The sequence below is a fragment of the Vigna angularis genome, chromosome 3, assembly GCF_016808095.1.
Source record: "Vigna angularis cultivar LongXiaoDou No.4 chromosome 3, ASM1680809v1, whole genome shotgun sequence".
NCBI classification, from domain to species: domain Eukaryota; kingdom Viridiplantae; phylum Streptophyta; class Magnoliopsida; order Fabales; family Fabaceae; genus Vigna; species Vigna angularis.
The window spans coordinates 24,058,304-24,079,799 of record NC_068972.1 but is presented as its reverse complement, the minus strand read 5'-3'; the positions used below and the strand labels follow the sequence as shown (position 1 = coordinate 24,079,799).

The following is a 21,496-nucleotide window of genomic DNA, read 5'->3' as shown; positions in this document are numbered from 1 at the left end:
GGGAGAGCGTTTCTGTCGCGGGGAAAGGGCGAGAAGATGAACAATGAAAGAGTTTTCACGATTGCTAGAATTTAAATAGGCTATTGTCTCGGTTCTCCACTTAACTGAGGTAATAACACCTTTAGTACCTCAATTCTCCACTTAACCGAGGCGTAAACCCCTTATAAATTTAAAAAAAATAAAATTGTTTATAACTATATGCCTCGTTTAGCTCCAAAACCGAAGCATAAGCAGCATATTGCTTCAGTTCGAAGGCAATCGATGTCATAGGGCCTGTCTTAAATGAGGGGTTGTCAGTGCATAGAACGTTCCAGATGCATTTTGTCAACCTTTACTACCTCGGTTGGTCAAAGAACCAAGGCAGTAGCCCTATATCAAAAAGGCTGTCAGATCAAAAGTACCATTTCCATAAGTGTTGCAAGGTTTTCTGCCTCAGTTGGCCAAAGAACTGAGGTAGTAACCCTATTTCAAAAAGCCTGGCAGTTGAAAAGGCCGCTTGGTAGGTGGGTGGTAGGGTTTTCTGTCTCGGTTGTTCACATAACTAAGGTAGTAGCCCCCTTTAGGCATCGGTTTTTGTACAACCGAGACATATATTTTCGCTATAACTACGAAAATGTCACCGTATATGCTTTGATTTCAGTAAAACCGAGGCGTATATAGCACGTTTAAAACCTTGTTTTTTACTAGTTAGTCCTATTTATTAAATGTTGGGCTGTGATTACAACGTTGTTAATCATAAATCCAACTTGAAATCTATAAATACAAATTAAAGTAAAAAGTAGATGATTGTATTTATTACAAATTTAAAATTTTACTTTGAGTACTAATCGATTAAATTACTCACTTGATTAAATTACTCACTTGACTTGAATGTGAGAATGCCTTTAATAAATACATGACCATACAATTTGGGGAAAACTTGAAAAAAACTTGACTAAATGTGTCCAAGATAACCTAAAACATAAAAGAAAGTGTCAAAGAAGTGCTCGATGAACACCCTCCACCCGAAACACTTGCTATCTTGGAATGCTAAGAAAGAACAAACAAACAGTTTCCAAATCCACTGTACAGGCTGAATATTGTGAGATTCAATGTTGCATGTGACTTCAGTAGTACAGTTGAGTTGTATTGTGACAAGACAAACTAAATTATTATTCACAGTGCTGCCAACCTCGAAATATAATGTCATTTGGTCAGTGATGAAGTGCAAACTGGAGTAGTGTTGAACTCGAACATTACTGTGTATGTTTTTCTACAGGATTCGTTATTATATTCGTATACACACTATATCTCAGTATGAAAGAGCAGAATACCTCTTTCACTAATTTTCTTCTTCTGCTGCTGTACGGTCAATATGCTTCTTCCAACTTATCATGTATGCCGGTTTCTTAAGAGAAATTTTTCACAAACTCTGTTTGTTATGCACCAAAGTTGATCTTTAAATTCACACAAGAGTGAACATGAAGTTGCAAAGCCAGGATGAAGAACTATACAATCACACCATTAGAAATTACATTCATCTTATCAGAGAGTATGAAGAAAAAACAAATCTACCCTATTTTTTCCTTACAATTTAAGAAGACATTCGTTTTGGTGACACCATTTGTCACAACCTGACAGTCCAAACAAAATTAGCAGGAAGAACCGATTTTGAAATACCTATGATCGCATTCGCAGACAAAAACAGTGAACTCTGATGTACATAAAAGCAATCAAAATGAAGATCCTGAACACATCTCTACAAACCCTTTTCCACCACAATGACTGAAATTAGAAAAAGTAACAAAATTTGAAAAAAATAATAAGATCTAAGTATTCCAAACATAATTATTCAGTCTAACCACAAGATTCAAAGACATAGGGCCGTGATAATCCCAAATCGCTCAAGAAGCGGGATTAAGGACCGAATTTTGTTCGTCATAATAAAATTTCAGTTATGTCTCCTAATATTTTTGTATCTATTGAAAGAAATAACAAAAGCAGCATGTTGAGAAGCAGAAGAAAGCAAAAAAAGATAATCAAGAGAACAAGGGGACATCGGTCCAAGCGCCGGAGACATGACCGTTTTCACAAACATAAGCTCGAACAACAGGTTCCCCGTCAATTTGGTACCCGAAACCTCGTCTGAGACAGAAAGCAGAGTGGAGGTCCCAAGTGTATCGGCTCGTGCAAAACGCACACTCCACGGGAAGTTTCTTTCTTTTATCACCGTCGAGGCTTGTCCAAACGCGGGTAGTTTTGAAGTCCTTGAAAATCCCTCTGAAGAGCATGTACTTGCGCTTCTTGTGGGGGTGGACGCAGCCAGGCCAGTCACAGAGGTACAAGCAATCATCGCGGAACTGTCGCGCCAGAAGCTTGCAGCCCTGCTCCCTCCTCAGATCCCAATTCCCGCGAGCCAAATGCGGTTTCCGGCAGGTCTTGGGGTTTTTTGAGGCGTCCCGATCAGCGGCGATGCCGGCGTGGCGGAGGCCGGGGCAGCAGACGGCGAGCTTGAGGAGGGAGGCGCAGGTGGCGGGGGAATCAGAGAGGAGTGAAGGGAGGGTTTGGGAACACTTAGTCTTCCAGCAGAAGTGGCGAATGAGAGAAGAAAATCTTGTGCAGACGCAGGCCACGCGAGCCCAGTGACGTGGATCGTCTTCCAGCTTCGCGAAAACCACGAGCACGATGTCGTCGTTTAGCATTGAGAAACCACTGTCCTCCTCCATTGAAGCTTGGTTTTCAGCGACCACAACTCAGTCTTTCTATTCAGATGGAGATTTCTACCATTTATACAATACAAAATACCACTGGATTTCGCACGTGTTCATGGTTTTTTTTCTTTTATATTTTTTAAGTTCTTTCAAAATAGATTTAATCATTCCCATTCATATATAAAGTATAATTTAAAATAATTAATTAAATAGTTAAAAGTTGGTTAATTGTTTCTTTTCTTCCTAGTTTGATTATTAAGTCTCAATTCTGTCTTTACTTTCGAAAAAATATCAATTACTTTATAATTTACATTAATCAAATCTATTATGTTAATTTTGTACTAATTAAGGGAAAAACGAAGTTAACTCACTTGATAAAGAAATCTGTATTTTTTTTTCTCTCTCCTAATCCTGTAAACACGAGACCCATTTTTTTCTCTCTCTTCGAGTAAGAAAGAAAAGAATAACGCATTAATTGTTACATAGCATTAATAAACACACATTTTAACTATCTTATTTAATGATGAAATAAATGCCAGAGACTTTTCTTTAACTACATTATTTCTCCATTATCATGCCAATTACCTTTTTTTTTAACATTCATAACGTCCATTTTTATTCTTTGCAAATCTCTTACTGATGGAAAAACAATTACTATAATATTTTGTGATTCTTTTTTTATTTAATACTTTGTGTTAAATAAATGTTAAAGTGTGTGTTACTCTTTATTTTTCTCTCCTTGGGCACCAATGAAAATACAAGTAGCTGCAGTTGGTATGTGCATAGACAGCTGGCTGCTATACTCATATTTTTCTATTGTTTAGGGGTTTTATTAAATAAATGTTGCCAATAAAACTGAAATAAAGGAAACATATGATATATAAAATTGATAAGGTATTTATAATTACAGTTTAATAGTTAGCTTTTAAAAAGATAATAAGTTGCAATTTAATCAATTAAAAATCATGAATATTTACAAGTAAACTAATTGGTTGAAATTTATAGAAGAAAAATAACTAATGGTTGGAAATTGAAATATATTGGTGATTAATTTAATAAACTTTATTTCTATAACTTTTTTAAAAGTTATTTAAGTTTAATTAAAGTAATGGATCAAAGGAGGTTTATGACCTAGTTTTCGTGAGATGATTTTTCTTTATTTTATATTGGTTATTATTAGTAGTTTAGCATTTATGTTACAAAGTATAATAATAAATTTTATTGTCTTTATAGGATGAATAAATCAGCTCTTTTGGCTAATTTATAAATTGTTTTGATTAAAATAAAATAAAAAGATAAAATATTAGAATAATTTATTTTAAGAATTTATAATTTATACGTTTCAAAATACTTCTAATTAATATTTTATTTTATATTATTTCATCTGCCTGAGATAAGAATATTAAAATAATTTATTTTAAAAGTTTATAATTTATATACAAACTACTTCAATTAATCTATAATTTATAGTTTATATGTTATTTAATATTATTTCATATAATTGAACAAACATTTCTAATATAATAAGTAGGGGTGGGCAAACTGCACTATTTGCACTGCACTATAAATCTATTACAATTAACTATAAAATAGTTTTAAAAAACTGAACTGAACTAAAAAACAGTTCAAAAAAACTGAACTAAACTATTTTTTAGTTCAGTTAACTACAAAACAGTTCAGTTAACTACAATTTAAAAATCAAGGATTACAACAGAGCTAGTTTTCTGCTACAAATTGAAATTACTAGTCAAACATTAAAATTGAAGAAAGAGAAAAGGGACACCCACATGATGAGGTACCATATGCCTCCCTTCCCAGATAATGAGAATGTGGGAAGATAATCTAAACTGGGAATATCAATGATTTCATACAACTAAAGTTTACTGTAATACAGAAAATAATCTCAGCACAAAATTCAATTTTTTTCCCGAAGTTATTGAATAACAAGTGAATACAGACATGGATATTCAAGTTGTAGTATGTTTGGTTAAAAATCACGTATTCTTCAAAAGCTCTCTCCATAACTGAATGAAATAAGCTATTATTGTGAACCAAAAAAGCCATCAATCATCTAAAAACCAAAACAGTCCTCACAAAAGTTTAATTGCCTTCAAACTCAATATACAGTAAAACAAAACGTTGCTGTAATCACTTTTACATGAAAATGAATATATCAGTATGCTGTCAAAAGTGTTGCTCAGTGACTCAAGCCAGAAATCAAATTGAAATGAAATTCCTACTGCAAATACTAACCCTCCATATAGCTTGTGTGGTATACCAGGATATAGAGCCATAGCCATTTTCTCCCATCTATTGCATATAATTAAACCAAAGAAAAAGTATTAGAGACACATTTTTAAAATAAATCATAATATTCCTGAAAAATTATCACAATATCTTATAACAATATGGCCATGAAAATGTAGCATACTGACAGTAATTGCAAATCTCTATTGAAGATGGAGTAAAGAATTAAAAACTTCATAAAACCATTGTTAGGGAAAACAACTTGTGATCCATAAATTAACAAACTCTACAAATACTAATTTTCTCTATACACAACCGTGGATGGAGAACAAGACACAATAGTCATTAAGTTCAAGCTCAAGAATAGCATCTTCAATAGCCTTACATTAAGCTCGAGGACTTACATCAATGCTTCTTTTTGATTTTCAATCATCCAAATTAATAGCAGCACTTGAAGGTCCCACTTCATCTTGAGATGTTATCTCTACAAAAATAAAATAAAATATTTAATCATTTTTTAACACGTAAAATATAAATTAAAAAATATATAAATTTGTCATATAATCTCACCTTGCTCAAATTTATCAAGTTCTTTAGGATCCTCGTCAAAAAGTATAGAGAAAGGTGTTCCTTTTAACCAATCTTGTGTGCAAACAAGCACTTCCACTATTTTAGGCGTTAGGCAACTACGATAAGGACTAACCACTCTTCCTCCTGTACTGAATGCACACTCTGATGCTACGGTAGAGATAGGAATGGCTAACACCTCTCGAGCCATGTTTGCAAGGATAGGAAATCTAGTCGAGTTGACTTTCCACCAATGTAAAATATCAAGCTCAACTGACTTCATATAAGGTTCAGGATCCTCTCTCAAATATTTATCAAGCTCTGATATATAATCAAATCTACGTCCTGTAGCTCTTAGGTAGAAACTCATGCCATGAGGATCATCATCATCATCATCATCTAGATGAGATTCTTGTTGGCTACTTTGAGAACCCTCCTCAATACCTTGATATTGTTCATAAAGTGTTTTTAAAGATGACAATAATTTTGATTTCAATTCATTGGCCATACTAGATTCAAAGAGGTAGTCAATGAAGTAATTAACAAAATCCAACTTACTCCTAGGGTCAAGCACAACAGCAATCAATAATAAGATATTAATTCCATTAGGATTTCCCCAATATTTTTCATACTTGCCCTTCATCCTCATTGCCATCAATTTTATGCTCAAATCACTACTCTCAGAATATTGTTGAATCCTTTTACCAATTCCAAACACCTCCTTCATATACATATGACTGGTGACATAAGAAGAACCAGAAATGCGTAGGGTAGAGTCATAAAACATCTTTAAAAATGGTAGAATAGACCTTGCATATTCCCAATCCTCTTCTAATGGCACACCACCATTACTTTTGGCCATTTCAACACTAAATTTCTTATCTTGCATATCTAGCAAGACAAAGGCATCTTTGTACTTCAAGCTTGCCTCTAACATTAAGTAAGTTGAATTCCACCTTGCTTCAACATCAAGACAAACAATACCTTTGTAAGAAATTCCCTCTTGTTCAACACATGCCTTGAATCTAGCAAATCTAGCAGGAGAAGATTTCACATATTTAACTGCGCTTCGGATTTTTGAAATTGAATCTTTGATTTCTTTTAAGCCCTCCTTCACAATTAAACTTAATATATGAGCACAACAACGCATATGAACATATTCTCCCCTTAAGACGAGACAATTCCATGATAACATCCTTCTTTTGAGGTACTGGACCCCAACATCATTTGCTGTAGCATTATCTACAGTGATGCTAAGGACTCGCTTCAACTCCCAATTATTCAAACAAGCCTCAACATGTTTAGCAATGAGCTCCCCTGAATGTCCCGTTGTTTGAGAAAAATTCAAAATTTTCTTTTGAAGTTTCCAATCATTATCAATAAAGTGAGCTGTTAAACTCATGTAATTTAGGTTTTGGATTGAAGTCCATGTGTCTGTAGTTAAACAAACCCTCTCACACTGCTTTGATAGAAACATTTTCAACTTTGCTTTTTCCTCTTCATAGAGTTCCCACATTTCACGCCTCAATGTAGTGCGGGATAGGACTTCAAATCGTGGTTGCAAGGACCATACAAAGTCACGGAAGTCCTCATTTTCCACAAATCGAAAAGGAAGCTCGGACTTCACAAACATCTTCACCAACTTCATTCGAGATGCATTTTGGTCAAATTTAGAAATAGTTGGTGAAGGGCTAACACTAACTTCTGTAGTTGATGATAAAAGCCTTTGCCTTTTGAATGCTTCTTTATTAGGATTTTCTTTGCATCTCGTCAAATGATTCCTCATCCCGCTTGTTCCAGCCAAATATTTAATCAAATCACCACAATAATTGCATTTAGCCTTCTTCTCAGAATAAGGGTTTTGTTTAGTAAAATGTCCCCACACATCTGATCGACCTTTACTATTCTCAATTGACGATGAATCGATATAAGAAGGTAAATGATCCATTCTAGAAGTATTTGGTGTGAGGGTTTCTACCGTTTCTGACATTCACGTCACTACATTAATTAAGAGTTCAATCAAACAAAAGGTAAATTTATCTAAATGATGATGATGATATAGGGTCTGAAAAAAAATTCAGAAATCACATCACTACATTGATGAAAGTGTTGTGATAAACTCTGAAAACAAATTCAGAGTTTATAAATATTAAAATATATTACTACTTGATAGGTAGCCATCTATATGAAGTTTTGACCACGTGGTTGTAGCCATTGAAGAAACATATGATTTAGAGACTATGAGATTGAGAACTACAACATTCATTGAAACACATTTGAAACACATGAATAATGAATAATGAACGTAGATCATTTGCTAAGGACACAATTTCAGTATAAAGACAAGAAAAGGTCCAAGAATGTTAGCAAAAGTAATTTCCAACATAAAGAATTACAAAAACAACAAAGTGATTCTAACAAATACAAGAATTACAATTCTTCTATTTTTAAATCTGTATCGTTTTTTAATCTTAATGAATCTAATTCCCTTTGCCTTAAGGCACTGCCTGTTTTCATTCCCTATACCCATCATTTCACTGTCTTTGGAATTCAATGGAACATGGGGTGTGTTCAAGGTGGCCGGCATATGTGATTCACATTTCAAAATAAAAAAAGAGGTCCTCTCCACTCCACTAAGTTGCGTAAATCATGCTCAATTTACAAAATACTGAAAGAGACAGAATGCTAATGTATACTTATTAATTACTTCCAAAAATGTTTTCTATCTACTGAGAATATCTGCAAACATAGACATCATAGTCGTGGAGTTAAAATGTTGAAGTCAGTTATTGAATCATGTCCAAGATAATCTTTTGAATAAAAATAAATCAGTCTGTTGAAACTTATAATTCAAAATCAAAGATACCCTCAAATGAAAGTTAAGATACTGATCCTAGAAAATGATATGAGGAAGAATATTACGCCTATTGCAATACAAAGATTAATACGTACATGATGCAGAACACAGAAAAAGCAACCCTGAGAGGCTCAAGAAATTGTCAAAGGCTACTTGGAATAGCAGTTGTCAAACCCTGAGTGGTCACCACCATTTTGAACCTATCAGCAGATAAGGATAAAAGGTCACGCTTAGTAGTTTGATTATAACAAATACATAATACTGGACTATATATAAAAATACTATATTTTGAAGCTAATTATAACAAATACAAAATACACACATTTCTATTCACCTGAATAAATTCCATTCTCTCTCAAAATTGTTATAGCTGGTTAGACAAATTTAATGCTCAATACCATTTTTCTATTTCCCATCACTGCTTCCTGTACTTTCATTCCAGCCACTACAATTTCCACACTCTGGCCCCTCAATCTATGCTTCAATATCAGGCCACGCACACGAGTGTGCCACCATATGTTAAACAGAATTAAAGTACGTATATGAAATTGATTCATGCATCAGAGTGCTGCTGATAGGAAAAGCTAAATATTTTCCATGAAGTAAAGTCTCCTAAGGCCTATAATTGATGAATATGAATACAGGGTACCTTGAGATGACAAGATCTTCACGCGTGCTTCAGTAATGTCTAAATGTCTATATCAACCTATACTTTTAAACTGTGGATTCCTTGGTTTTGGTTTGAAACCTGGAACTGTGGATAGCACTTCTACTCCAATTTGACCTGAGGTACACCTTAGATTTGGAGGGGATATAGGCCACGTGCTGTGGAAGTAATAGCACATGCAAGGCTGAAAAAAACATGTACTTCTTAACACAATGAGTGAAATTTGTTTGAAATTGTAAATTTGTTGGAGGTACAACTTCATTATTAAGTTTCATTCATGTTCTTACAAAATCTAATGTAAGGATTTGGTTTGTTTATCTATCAATTTTTGGTAAATACTGATGAGAAAAGTAACTGTATATAATTTCAAGATTTTATTAAAAAATAAAAACTACGTATATTTCGATACATGTATGATTTATTATATATAGATATGCAATATTGACATATAATTCCTTTTCAACAGGTTAAGGTTTGTTATTTTATCTTTAAAAATAAATGGCCCTCTTTAGAAGATCATGATTAAAAGAATCCTATTTGAATGACAATGAATTTGTTGACTTTTTTATATGTTTCCTAGCACCACTCAATGTTCAGCTTTGGCTGGCTACTGCCATCACTGTTGCGTCCGCCCTTATTGTACACTCCATATACAAATTGACAAAAGGCTGCCCGACTGAAGGAAATTTCTCAAATCCTGGACCCTATCATTTATGCAACCAACCATGTATAATCTCCTTGTCACTTTCCTAATCTCTTTTCACCACCTTGCAATTAATCACATACCTTAAATCTTACCCTATCTCACCTTCAAATTATCACATGCTTTCCGACTACAATACTATCCCACTACCCCACTCACCCACCACACATCCCTGAATTCAAGAACCACTGAACCTAGCAGCAAAGGTTAAAGACACATAGCCTTTAGCCTATAATTAAAATTCTAATTATACCCTTATTCTAAGTTCTTAGAGTTTTAATGAAAATTCACAGCAGCTAGGGTTCACACCAAAAGTTCACAGCAACTTGGTAAACAAACCTTTGACGAGGGCGAGTCTTCGACAACAGTGCGCCAAAGCCTTCAAATGTAGCAAGTCTTCGACGACGGCGAGTCTTTGACTACAGCGAGTCTTCAACGGCAACGAACCTTCGAGAACCTTCAACGGCGGCGAGCGAACCTTTGACGAACGGGAAGGGACGAACCTTCGGAAACCTTCGAGGCGGCAAGCGAAAGCGTGAAAATTGTGATGGAGAAAAGGAAAAGAAAACCTAATTTTGAGAGAATCTGTGATTGAGAAAAATAATTTGGGAAAACTGAAACACAGTTAACTGTATTAGAATATAAGCAGTTCAGTTTTTTTTAAACTGAACTATTAACAAGTATAATTAGTTTTAAGTAAAATTAGTTTAAGTTTTTTAGGTTTAAAACAGTACAGATAAACTATAGTTTAAGTTTTTTTAATTAACTATGCCCAGCCCTAATAATAAGGTAGTTTATCAGTTTAAAATATATAACTATTAGCTAACTTATTAGTTAGAAGCTACTAGTTAGATTATCAGTTAGAAATGAACTTACTAACCAAATTTTCTAAAAGAAATCCCGTATGTAGAAAATTATAATCAGTATCACTAGAATAAAAAAATTATTGAAACGTTTATCATAAAGAGAGAGAAACAGTCAAAGACGTTATGGCACAAGTAATTACTGAATGAGATGCGTGAGTGAGATGCGTGTGAGAAAGGAACTTGTGCCTACAAACACAAAAGAAGTTAAAGAACATTGATGGAACAGTAAAGAAAAAATAAGGATATTTTAACATATACAAATACTATCAATTATTCGTCGTAAATTTTTATTTATAAATATTTACAAAAAATACAAGTATTTTTGTCATCTCTAATGGTTACTATTATTATTTTTATAAAATTAATTACCTTTAACTTAATTCTAAACCAGCTTTTTCAAGCTTTCATTTTAGTTTGATCGTAAATATCCATACTCTATTACTTTCACTCCTCAAGATAACTTCCTATAGTTTAATGTCTCATTGTAATAAAAATAGAATTAAATATTCATTTCATTCCAATAATTGTAAAACATCTTCTTTAATCATTATATGTTTTATTTTATGTTTCTAAGTCCTACACATATAATTTAAATTTTTTTTAAACTTATGTACGTAAGGTTAAAATTGATTTAAAATTTTATTTGTGGAGACTAAAAAATTAAATATATGACTTATTTAACTTTTTTGTGTTTGTAGGCACAAGGTCCTCACACACACATCTCAAGTGAAATAAACTTAAAATAAAGGTTTAAATCCTTGAATGGTCCTTATATTTGTATGTGCATTTCAGTTGGGTCCTCATATTTCAAATTGTCTCAATTGGGTCATAATATTTATAAAATTGAGTCAATTTTACCCTATCCGTTAAGTTGTCCCAGACGCTAGACGCTGTTAACTTGAGCTAAGCTATATTTTTTTTATGGCGAGGCGTTATGCATTAAATTGAATAGGTGTTGTGTTTTAGAATCATCATACCTAGAGGTGTCATTTGAGCCCCTGGCCCATGGGTTGACCCTAACCCCTTCTAAAATCAAGCCCCAATTTTCTAGCCCCCTTAATAGGGGGCTTTTTAAAAGCCCCAACCCTTAAAGCCCCACATAAAGTGGGTTGGGGTAGGGTTAGGATGGGGCTAGCCCCCAAACTATATTAATTCAGTTTTAATGTTTTTTTAGTTATTTCTTTTATTTACTTTACAAGTTCAATAATTTTCAAAATTTACATGATATTTAATATCTTTTTAATTAAATATAAATGTATAAATATTGATTTTATAAAAACTTATTTAAAATAATTTTTTAATTATAAGTATATTTTAAATATATAATTTTATTATTTTGGAAAGTTAAAAAAGAAAATTTTTATTATTATTTTTATTTAAAAGAAAATGAAAAAAATTTCAAAAAAGAAATTATAAAAGTAACACAGTTGAAAATTTGATTTTTCAATAATCGAATTTTGATATCTATATAAATATTTGAAATATTAATTATGGATAGATTTTAAATTCAAATCTACTGATTGGATGAATTTTTAATATCGGTGTAAATTTTTTATTTTTTATAGTTTGTCATATAAAATTCTTTTGTTGAATGTTTTGTATAGATATATATACATTAAAAAATTAAACCACAAACTTTGTAAAGTTTAAAATTAATTTCACGTAATAAAATAACTAACTTTTTAGTGAAAATCCTTGTTAGGCAAAATTCTTATAAATATCATATATGTTAGTATACAAGATCTAGATGTAATCCTAGTGGTTATAAAATCATATTTTTTTTTCTAACCTTTTAGATTAAATTAATATTTTAAAATCATACTTATCTTTATCCAAAAAAGATCGTTTTTATTGAATTATTTATCATAATTGAGCCTATTGTAATAAAAATAATTAAATAATAGATACAATATTTTTAAATAAATATAATATTATAATTTATAATACTAAAATTAAAATTATTATTGTATTTAATTATTAACATATAAAATAAATAAAAATTATAATAATTATAATAATAAATAAATTACATCAATGTCTCTTAATAAGAAACTAATAAAAAAGACAAATGAATATAATATAAAATATATGAAAAAGACAAAAATATATAAATTGATGTAAATGACTAAATTATACGTTTCATAAATTTTTTTTAAAAGAATTATAAAACTTTGTAAATAATAAATATTAATTTTATTAAATTTGGAAAATTAAAAAAGTTAAAAAGTTATTAAGTCAAAATTTTAACATGTTCACACCAATTAAAAATAATGTAATTTTGATCACAAATCTTAATCGAATGATATTGATTTAAACTAGTGACAAAATAGATTACCATCTATAAATAAATTCGTTAGTCCATCAAAATTTTACAAATTAAATTAAATTTTTTAACTTTTAAACCTATTTTATGTGGATATCTCTAAACCGTCAAATTTACAAACCAAAATTAAGAAATCAAAATTAAGATGAAAAAATTATCAAAACAAAATTTGGAAATTAAGGAATAATTGTATAAAAGCATTATTATTAAACTAATTAATATAGAAACAGTTATGAAGTAGAAAATTAATTTTATTGGTAAAAAAATATAATTATACATGAATCAATTATGGTTATAAGTTATTACTAACAAAGACAAAATGAAAGCTGGATAAAAAAATACACATAATTTGTGATTACTTGTATGATGATATTATGTTTCTGGATGTTAAATTTTGTAAAAAGGAAAGCCCATGGGCTGGCCCTGGCCTATAGGGCTTTAGGGGTTTTTAGCCCTGTGGGCTTTTTAAATAAAGAGTTATTTTGACTCTGTGGACTTTTTTGGCCCCAACCCACATGGGCTAGGGCCAAATCTTATTAAAGGGGCTCATTTGACAGCTCTAATCATACCACGTGGCGATGGTGCTTCTTCTTCCCTCCAACCACTGATCACCTTTCACCTCTTCCGCTCCTCTGTCCAAGTTACTTCCTTCCCACTCCCACCCTCAAACCCTCACTCCCTAGACACACACCCTTTCTCCCTCTCAAACTAAAAAATACCGCCGTCGGGGCACGTTTGTCGAACTCTTCTTCTCCTGCATGAGAGTTTGTCCAAAGACAGTATTGTAAAAGACTGAGAAGGCAAAAAAAAAAACGAGAGTAAAGAAATGAAGGATTCAACCGAAGTTTGCAAGTTACAACGGTTGCAGAAACTGGTGATAATTTCAGGTCACAATCGTATTTTTTACACCGTCTGTCATAGCAAATTGCTTGTTGCAGCATCCTCTGGGAATCAACATTTACAACATAAACCAAAGGTATTTCCCTTCAAATCTACCTGATCCAGTTTCACAATCACAAAAGTTAATAGATTAATTAATCTACAAACCTTTGTACTGTTTGTATATTCTAGTTAAAATCAAATCATAATCATTCACTATGCACTGATAAGGCCGACCAAAAGTTCAAATTTTTGTTACCTAGTGAAAACCTGGTTCATGTGTTAATCCTACCCCAAGTTCTGCCAAGCAAGAGTACACCCTTCCATCACTTTCATAGAGATGAGGGTACCTTTCTATACATGAATCAAAAATGCAGAAAGATTCAATAGGAGATTGAATACAAAGAAGAAAACAGAAAAAAAAAATGAAGAAGCCCAAATAAAATCAGATTTGCCTAGAAGCAGCGTCAGCGACAAAGGGAAAATACGGCGTCTGTCCCAAGACACACGAAGCAACGTCGTAGAGGAAGTAGAGAATGCTGAAGACGAAAATTGCGTTGCTGGACCAAATCATGAGAGGGTCGCGACCAAGGGTGAAGATTCGCGTGATGAGGTGAGGAAAAGTAGGAGAACGTCGAGGGTGACAACTTGCATGACTTGAACCTGACGTAGCGGGGGAAGGTAGGGTTTCACATGACGCCGAGGTAGAGGGAAAAGAAGGCGACGAAGGAAGCGTAAGGGATGGATCTGTAGAAGGCAAGGAAGGGGATGATTGGATCGAAGAGGACAACGAGGTTAGGGTATTACGCCAGGAGGTAACGACTGTACTAGAGGGAGTTGAAGAACGGGAGAGTGTAAGCGGCGATGGAGATGAGGCGCTCCGTCGGCGGAGGAGAAAGGGTGTGTGTCTGAGGAGTGAGGGTTTGAGGGTGGGAGTGGTAAGGAAGCAGCTTGGGCAGAGCCGTCGCCACGTGGATTTGATGATTCTAAGACACATCACTCATTCAATTTAATGCATAATGTCACGCCATAAAAAAAAACTACAACGCAACTCAAGTTAACGGCGTTTGGGACAACTTAACGGATAGGGTAAAATTGACTCAATTTTGCAAATATTATGACCCAATTGAGACAGTTTCAAATATGAGGACCCAACTGAGATTCCCATACAAATATGAGGACCATCCGAGGGTTTAGACCTAAAATAAAAGAATAGTCGTGAAAGGGAGTTATAGAACTATCTCCATCTCTAGTGCTTAAAACCTTCCGGATTCAATTTACGGATGGCTGAAACCCCAATTCTTAATAAATAGGCTTCTAGAAGCATATATACGTGATAAAGTTCTAACGAAATCAAGGGACTGTTTCAGAATATAAAATATAAACATATTAAAACCTCCCAAAATATAGTACTTAAATATATAATAATTATCACATATTTAATAAGATAAATCAGTTGATAACTATAATATAAAGTAGAAACTTACAGTCATCCAAAAATAACTATTTACAATAATAATATAAAGAAAACTAAATGGAAGCATCTCCTCCATCTAGTGCCTGCTCTAAGAAAACTTCATCTCCCTTTGTTCATACCCACAGGATGATCATAGTGAAGAAAAGAACACAACCACATACAAACACAAGCACAAACCAAAGGGTAAGCTAGATATAAAAAGATTCATACAATGTTATAATATATTTGTAAGACCCATGAAAAATATTTATAGTAAATTTTAGTATTTTATTAGTAATAATAATTTTAATGGATAGAAAAATATAAATTTTGGATATAAAATTATAGTAATTTTATAAGGAGAGGTTAAAATTTTTGATAACTTATTTAGTATTTTTTTTTTTTAAAAAAAAAATCGAATAGTAAAAAGTGAATAGTGAATAGTAAATAGTAAATAGTAAATAGTAAAAAGTAAATAGTAAAAATAAATTTTCAGCATTTGGATTCCTTAGCATGGAAGAAAGTAGTAGGTAGAAATTAGGATCAGATTTGGTGAGAAAATGATTGAAATATTATTTTTAAATAATATTAAAATAATAAATAATATTAAAATATTAAGGAATAGTAAATTTTTTTTTTTACTATAAATAGCCATGGGAGGGAAGGGTATTTTGCACCAAGAGAAGAGGAATCAAGTGAGAGCTTGAGAAATAGAGAAGAAATAGTTAGGGAGAAATTTTTAGTTGCAAGAAGAGTAGAGGTTCTGAAGAGTTTTCGGGGAAACAAATTCGGAGCAGGAGATTAAGTCTGGAATAGAGGTAGGGGAGCTAATTTTTCTAAGCTTTTATATTATGATTTAGGACTGTTTTATTACTATTCATGTCTTGAAATTATGTATGAATATTGTTAATGCCTACTGTATGTTTATCTATATTGATATTTGGTGTAAATATTATATGCTGTTGTTTTGAATCTGTTAATAAGAAATTTGTTAAAAACTAGTTGAGGAACACTTTGGCTAAGGAAAGACTTGGTACTTAAGTTGTCCATTGTGACGCACCTCTCTTTCCTGGAAGTCTACTCGACAGGTTTTTAACTTAAATCTTGTGTACAGATTATGTACTGTTAAATTATCATGTAATATATCTAGTTGGAATATATTCAGTTTGTATGATTTCTGAAATGATTGAAGTTTATTTGATTTGAATTTATGCATCTGAACATGTATGAGTATTACGGGGAGATGTCGTAAGGGTATAATATGAGTCGAGGAATGTGAGTATGGTATGAGTCTCGCGGAGAGATTCTGTAATGTCATGGTAGGTGTATGAGGATTATGGGTAGATTTCGTAATGGTATAATATGAGTTAAGGAATGTGAGCATTGTATGAGTTTCGTGGAGAGGTTCTGTAATGACATGGTATGTGCGTATATGTTGATGTTGAGGGTCATGAAGTTGGAGGTTATCCTGATACTCTAATAATCAATCAGTCTCAAGTAGAGAATGATGAATTATGTGGTGAGAGGGGCAGGAGGTCCTGGTCTATGTGCCGGTTTAGGACATAGTGAGGGGACTAACCTTGTGAATGGTATGGAGGGCAGAATGTCCTGGTCTATGTGCCGGTTTAGGACATAGTGAGGGGACTAACATTATGAATGGTATGGAGGGCAGAATGTCCTGGTCTATGTGCCGGTTTTGGACATAGTGAGGGGACTAAGAATGACATCACAAGTGAAAAACCTTCCGTTGTATCGCTCATCAACATATCGTTGGGATAAGTGCCTATTGAATATCGTGGGGATAAGTGCCTATTGGGTATTATGAAATGAGTGTTTATTTGGGTATTGTGGGATGAGTGTATATTGGGTATTGTGGAATGAGTGTTTATTGGTATTATGGGATGAGTGTTTATTGGGTATTATGGAATGAATGTCTATTAAGTATTATGGTATTTATTGGGTATTGTGGGACGAGTGTCTAATAGGAATTGTGGTACGATGGTATGAGGGTGTCTGACATAATTATTATATGATGTTTGTATCGAAGTAATTATGCATGTCTTATAAATGAGTTGTTGCATGTTAGCTCACCCTACTTGTTTGTGTTTTTGTGTTTGGGTATGTGCGATGATCGTATAATTCGTTATACGGGAGCAGATGAAGGAATGTCGCCTCACATAGTACCAAGGAAAGGGAGGAGTAGAAGAACTATAATTAGAATCTTTTTACATGTATAGACTTATATCAACTAGGAAATTTTAAAGGGTGAGATTACGGAATGTTACCGTAAATGTAATGTTAATTATCAAGTGTGAAAATTTTGGGATGTTACATTAATGTGAAAAGTTGGGATGTTACATTAATGTGAGAATTTGGGATGTTACAATATTAAACACCATAAGTAAATCACATATAACAAACGACTCCAAACATCCTAAACATGTTGAGACTTAGACTAGACTATTCAGACTTAGAATGATTGCCGAGCTATGGCAGGTTGTGCACTTATGGTGGCCTCTACTGCTTTGCAAAGCCATTGCCAATGAGTTTCACCCTACCACACTTATAAGGTTAGTTTATTCTACACCTTGGATCATACTAGAAGCACCCAAGACTAAGACCTCCTACTTCTCTTCACCACATGTGTCAATCTTCTTTACTTGAGAATGAAAGACCATTAGTATTTCAGGATAACCCCCAAGACTAAGCTCTCTGCATTCATTCTAAACATACTTGAATCTCACCAAGAAGTTCCACCTTGGAACTTACTTTCATAACTTTGAAACCATACTTAGAACCATATACTTTCACATTGAATCCCAAATCAATAATATTACTGAGTATATAATAACAGAGAAACTTTTACACCATTAAAAGAACCAAAACATGCACCAAGATTATCATAGGACTAGGGTAGCATAGAATACAAACAATTATTGGACTAGTCATTGAGCGACCATAGAGACAGTGAGCCAAGCTCCCTCGCTTCTCGCTCAACGACTACTTTCGTTGTGCGAATACATAGACAGTGGTCTAGACCCCCTTCACCTCTCGCTCAGTGACCCAACTCCTTGTGCGACAACAGAAACAGTGGTCCAAACCCCCTCACCTCTCGCTCAACAACCCAACTCGTTGTGCGAATACAAAGACAATGGTCTAGACCCCCTCACCTCTCGCTCGGCGACCCAACTCGTTGTTTGAATACAAAGATAGTGGTCCAAACCCCCTCACCTCTCGCTTAGTGACCCAACGCACTGTGCGAATACAAAGACAAAGATTCAGATTCCCTCACCTCTCGCTCAACGACTCAACTCGCTCAGCGAGTCTGCATAATTCTACAACACCAAAACTGTAGAATTTGCACCATGCACAACCCTTAACCTATTAAATACATTTTTCCCAACTTCTAATACTCCTAGATCGTATTATACACTCAAATAGACTTAAACAATTGTATCTAAATCATCCTAAACTCATTTTAAAGTAATTGCTTACAAGATTCCACTCCAAAATTTACCAAACCTCACTTCATAGATCCAAATTGAATTCTACTAGTTTTAGATTGTTTTTAAACAAGTTAGGAACTCCAGCAAGTCCCAAAAGAGTTATTAACACCAACCAAAATGATCATTTAAACCCAGAACCCTAAATTCAACTTTTCACTAGTTCAAACCCCTTTAAACTAGTTCTAGACCTAGCTGAACTATACTTACCAACTACCAAACATTCTTACCTCCATTTTCTTCCACTTTAATGCTTAAACAAATCATAAAACCTCTCATAACAGACCCAAAATGCCGCAAACCAGTTTTTCTTCCCTCTCTCATAACTTCACTACCTAAAACCTCATCTTTTTCTTCAAAACACCACCAACACTCCTGAGTTTTCAACTCTTTATTCTCTAAACTTCACAATACACATTGAAAATAGAAAATTTAACACATAATCATTCACTTCCAATCCAAATCATCATCCAATACAATTCACAACATTTTATCACCACATACTCAAGAACACTCAATTAATTTTGTAACAACTAGCACACCATAAAATTTCACCCAAACAGTTTGCTACTCATATAATTTTCAAACATACACTACCAATCATCAATTAAAGAACACTCCAGCTTCCCTTACCTCTAAACCAACTGCCCCAACTTCTCAAAACGCTCCACCGATTGCTTTCACCGCAAGGAACTTTTAAAAACACCTACAAATCACCGATTGGTGATTGAAGACAGACCTTAGAACCACAATTGAAAGGAAGAGAATTTCTTGACACATGTAAAGCAAAATCCCTTTGCATGATCATTAACCCTAAAGATACCAAAGGAAGGAGTACAAACTTACTTGCACTAAACAACGAATTGATCATGGTAAATTTGTAGGCCTTGACGCATTGATCGTATAGGTACCTCCTGATTGTCAAACAAATGATCAAGGAGTTAGAACACTTAGAGAGATGTGAGAGGAAACAAAGGGAAAGAGTTCTAGAGAGATAGAGTGTGTTTTAAGTAATGAGAAGAGTTTAGAAAATTCTATTTATATTATGCAATTATTTTATAATAAAGTACTCGGTCTCATTATTTTAATACACCTACCAACTCTAATACTCTATTTTCTAGGTTCTTATACATATTCTTATCAAGTTTTTACATTAAAGTTAACGAATTCATAGTGAAACTATTACAACGTAGAAAAATATTCAAGAATTTAAAATATAAACTATAAAGGTTCATATAAATCATTTAGGAGCATGAAATGTTAAGATGAAAAGTCAGAGATAGGTCATTTAGCAGAATAAAATATAGGATTTAATACTACTTTTAGCCTATATATTTCTAGTAATTATTTTTTTAGGTTTTTATTTAATGTAGTTTACATATTTCTTAAAAAAATGTAATGTGATATTTTCTTTATATTAATATTAATATCATTTAGAGATGATAGTTTGATAGAATGATGTGACACGACACTTGAGTTCATGTATCATTTTGCTTTTGTTTATCCTCTTCTTCTCTATTTTTCTTGTTCTCCTTTACAATTATTTTCATTTCCTCGCAATTACTTCTGGATTAGAGTTGTGAAGCAAAATGGCTTCTGGATTAGGATTTGGCTCAGCCAAATCCCTCGCACGCCCAGCCTCTGCATGACAACTTTACATTTTGCAATGTTTTCCATGTGTTCTTGGTGTGGGATGCATGATCCAGCCACCTAGCCTCTCCAACTCAACTTGTATTCTTCATTCCACTGCCACTTTGATTTGAGAAAAGTTGTCCTAGCATGATGCATGGACGCGCTTCCATCAATTGTTGAACAAGAAAACAAAGAATATATCAAATTATGACGCCATTTTATTAAATAGAATGAACAAAAAAATTTAATAATTATTGATAAAAATTTACTAACAAAATAAATTTTTTGGTAAAATTAAATTCTTCAATGAATTTTATTGAAGGATTTTAAAGATTGAATTTCTAGTGAAAATATCTTCCTCAATAAGGAATTTATTGATAAAATTAGTTAACAATATACATAATTTGAATTTGTATTATTGATGAGTATTTTTATCAATAATATATATGTTAGAATTTTTTTTTTGATAATTTTTAATTGTTATTTATTAATGAATTTATATGTTGATAAATTCTATTGATAAAAAAGTAACAGTTTTTACATAGTGTAAAGTCCATTGATAAAATCTATTTGTAATTATATGTTTTAAAATCCATAAGTAATTTATAATTTTTAATAACAACATAGGATGGATAAGAAGAAGAAAAAAAGAAGAAAGAGGAGGAGAAAGAAAAAAAAGGATAAAGAAGATAAGGAAAAGTAGTTGAAGTCGATGACAATGAGCAACCACGGATAAGTAATGGTGACTATGACAACAATGGCGATTGGAGGTGAAGGAGGATGAATGAAAAGAGGAAGAGAAGGAGAAAGAAGAAGAGGTGTGTAACCCCTTTTAGGAAAACTGACTTCTAATACCATCACGAAATAGTGGAAAATTAAAAACTTTATTTCGTTAACATGAAAATAATTAAATCATACGAAAAATAACAATCAATCCAATTATAGTTTATAATCATGTTCGAAAACTAAACAAATAACTATATTATTGTCTCAAATTTATTTCGAAAATCCCCTATAAGATCTTCCCACGTGTCTTCTCGCTTTAAACAACACTAGTATCATCTATAACATCCCCTACTCCCGTATAATGACACAAGTTATACGAT

The 21,496-nt window shown here is 32.9% G+C and overlaps 1 protein-coding gene and 1 long non-coding RNA gene across 3 annotated transcripts; both read right to left on the bottom strand.

Annotated features, from left to right (window-relative positions):
* Positions 1-1,934: 1,934 nt before the first annotated feature.
* On the bottom strand, positions 1,935-2,755 carry LOC108325406 (phytochrome A-associated F-box protein). The gene has a single exon (XM_017558475.2). It carries the CDS (start codon positions 2,703-2,705, stop codon positions 2,019-2,021), a length of 687 nt encoding a protein of 228 aa, XP_017413964.1. The 5' UTR covers positions 2,706-2,755; the 3' UTR covers positions 1,935-2,018.
* Positions 2,756-7,061: 4,306 nt separating this feature from the next.
* On the bottom strand, positions 7,062-10,357 carry LOC128195931 (uncharacterized). 2 transcript variants are annotated; one of them, XR_008247859.1, is made up of 5 exons: positions 10,071-10,357; positions 9,011-9,212; positions 8,696-8,840; positions 8,457-8,561; positions 7,062-7,502 (listed from the first exon to the last, which is right to left on the bottom strand). It is a non-coding gene; the product is annotated as an uncharacterized LOC128195931 (long non-coding RNA). The 2 variants fall into 2 exon arrangements; XR_008247860.1 differs by having other exon boundaries at positions 8,696-8,835.
* Between the last annotated feature and the right edge of the window lie 11,139 nt (positions 10,358-21,496).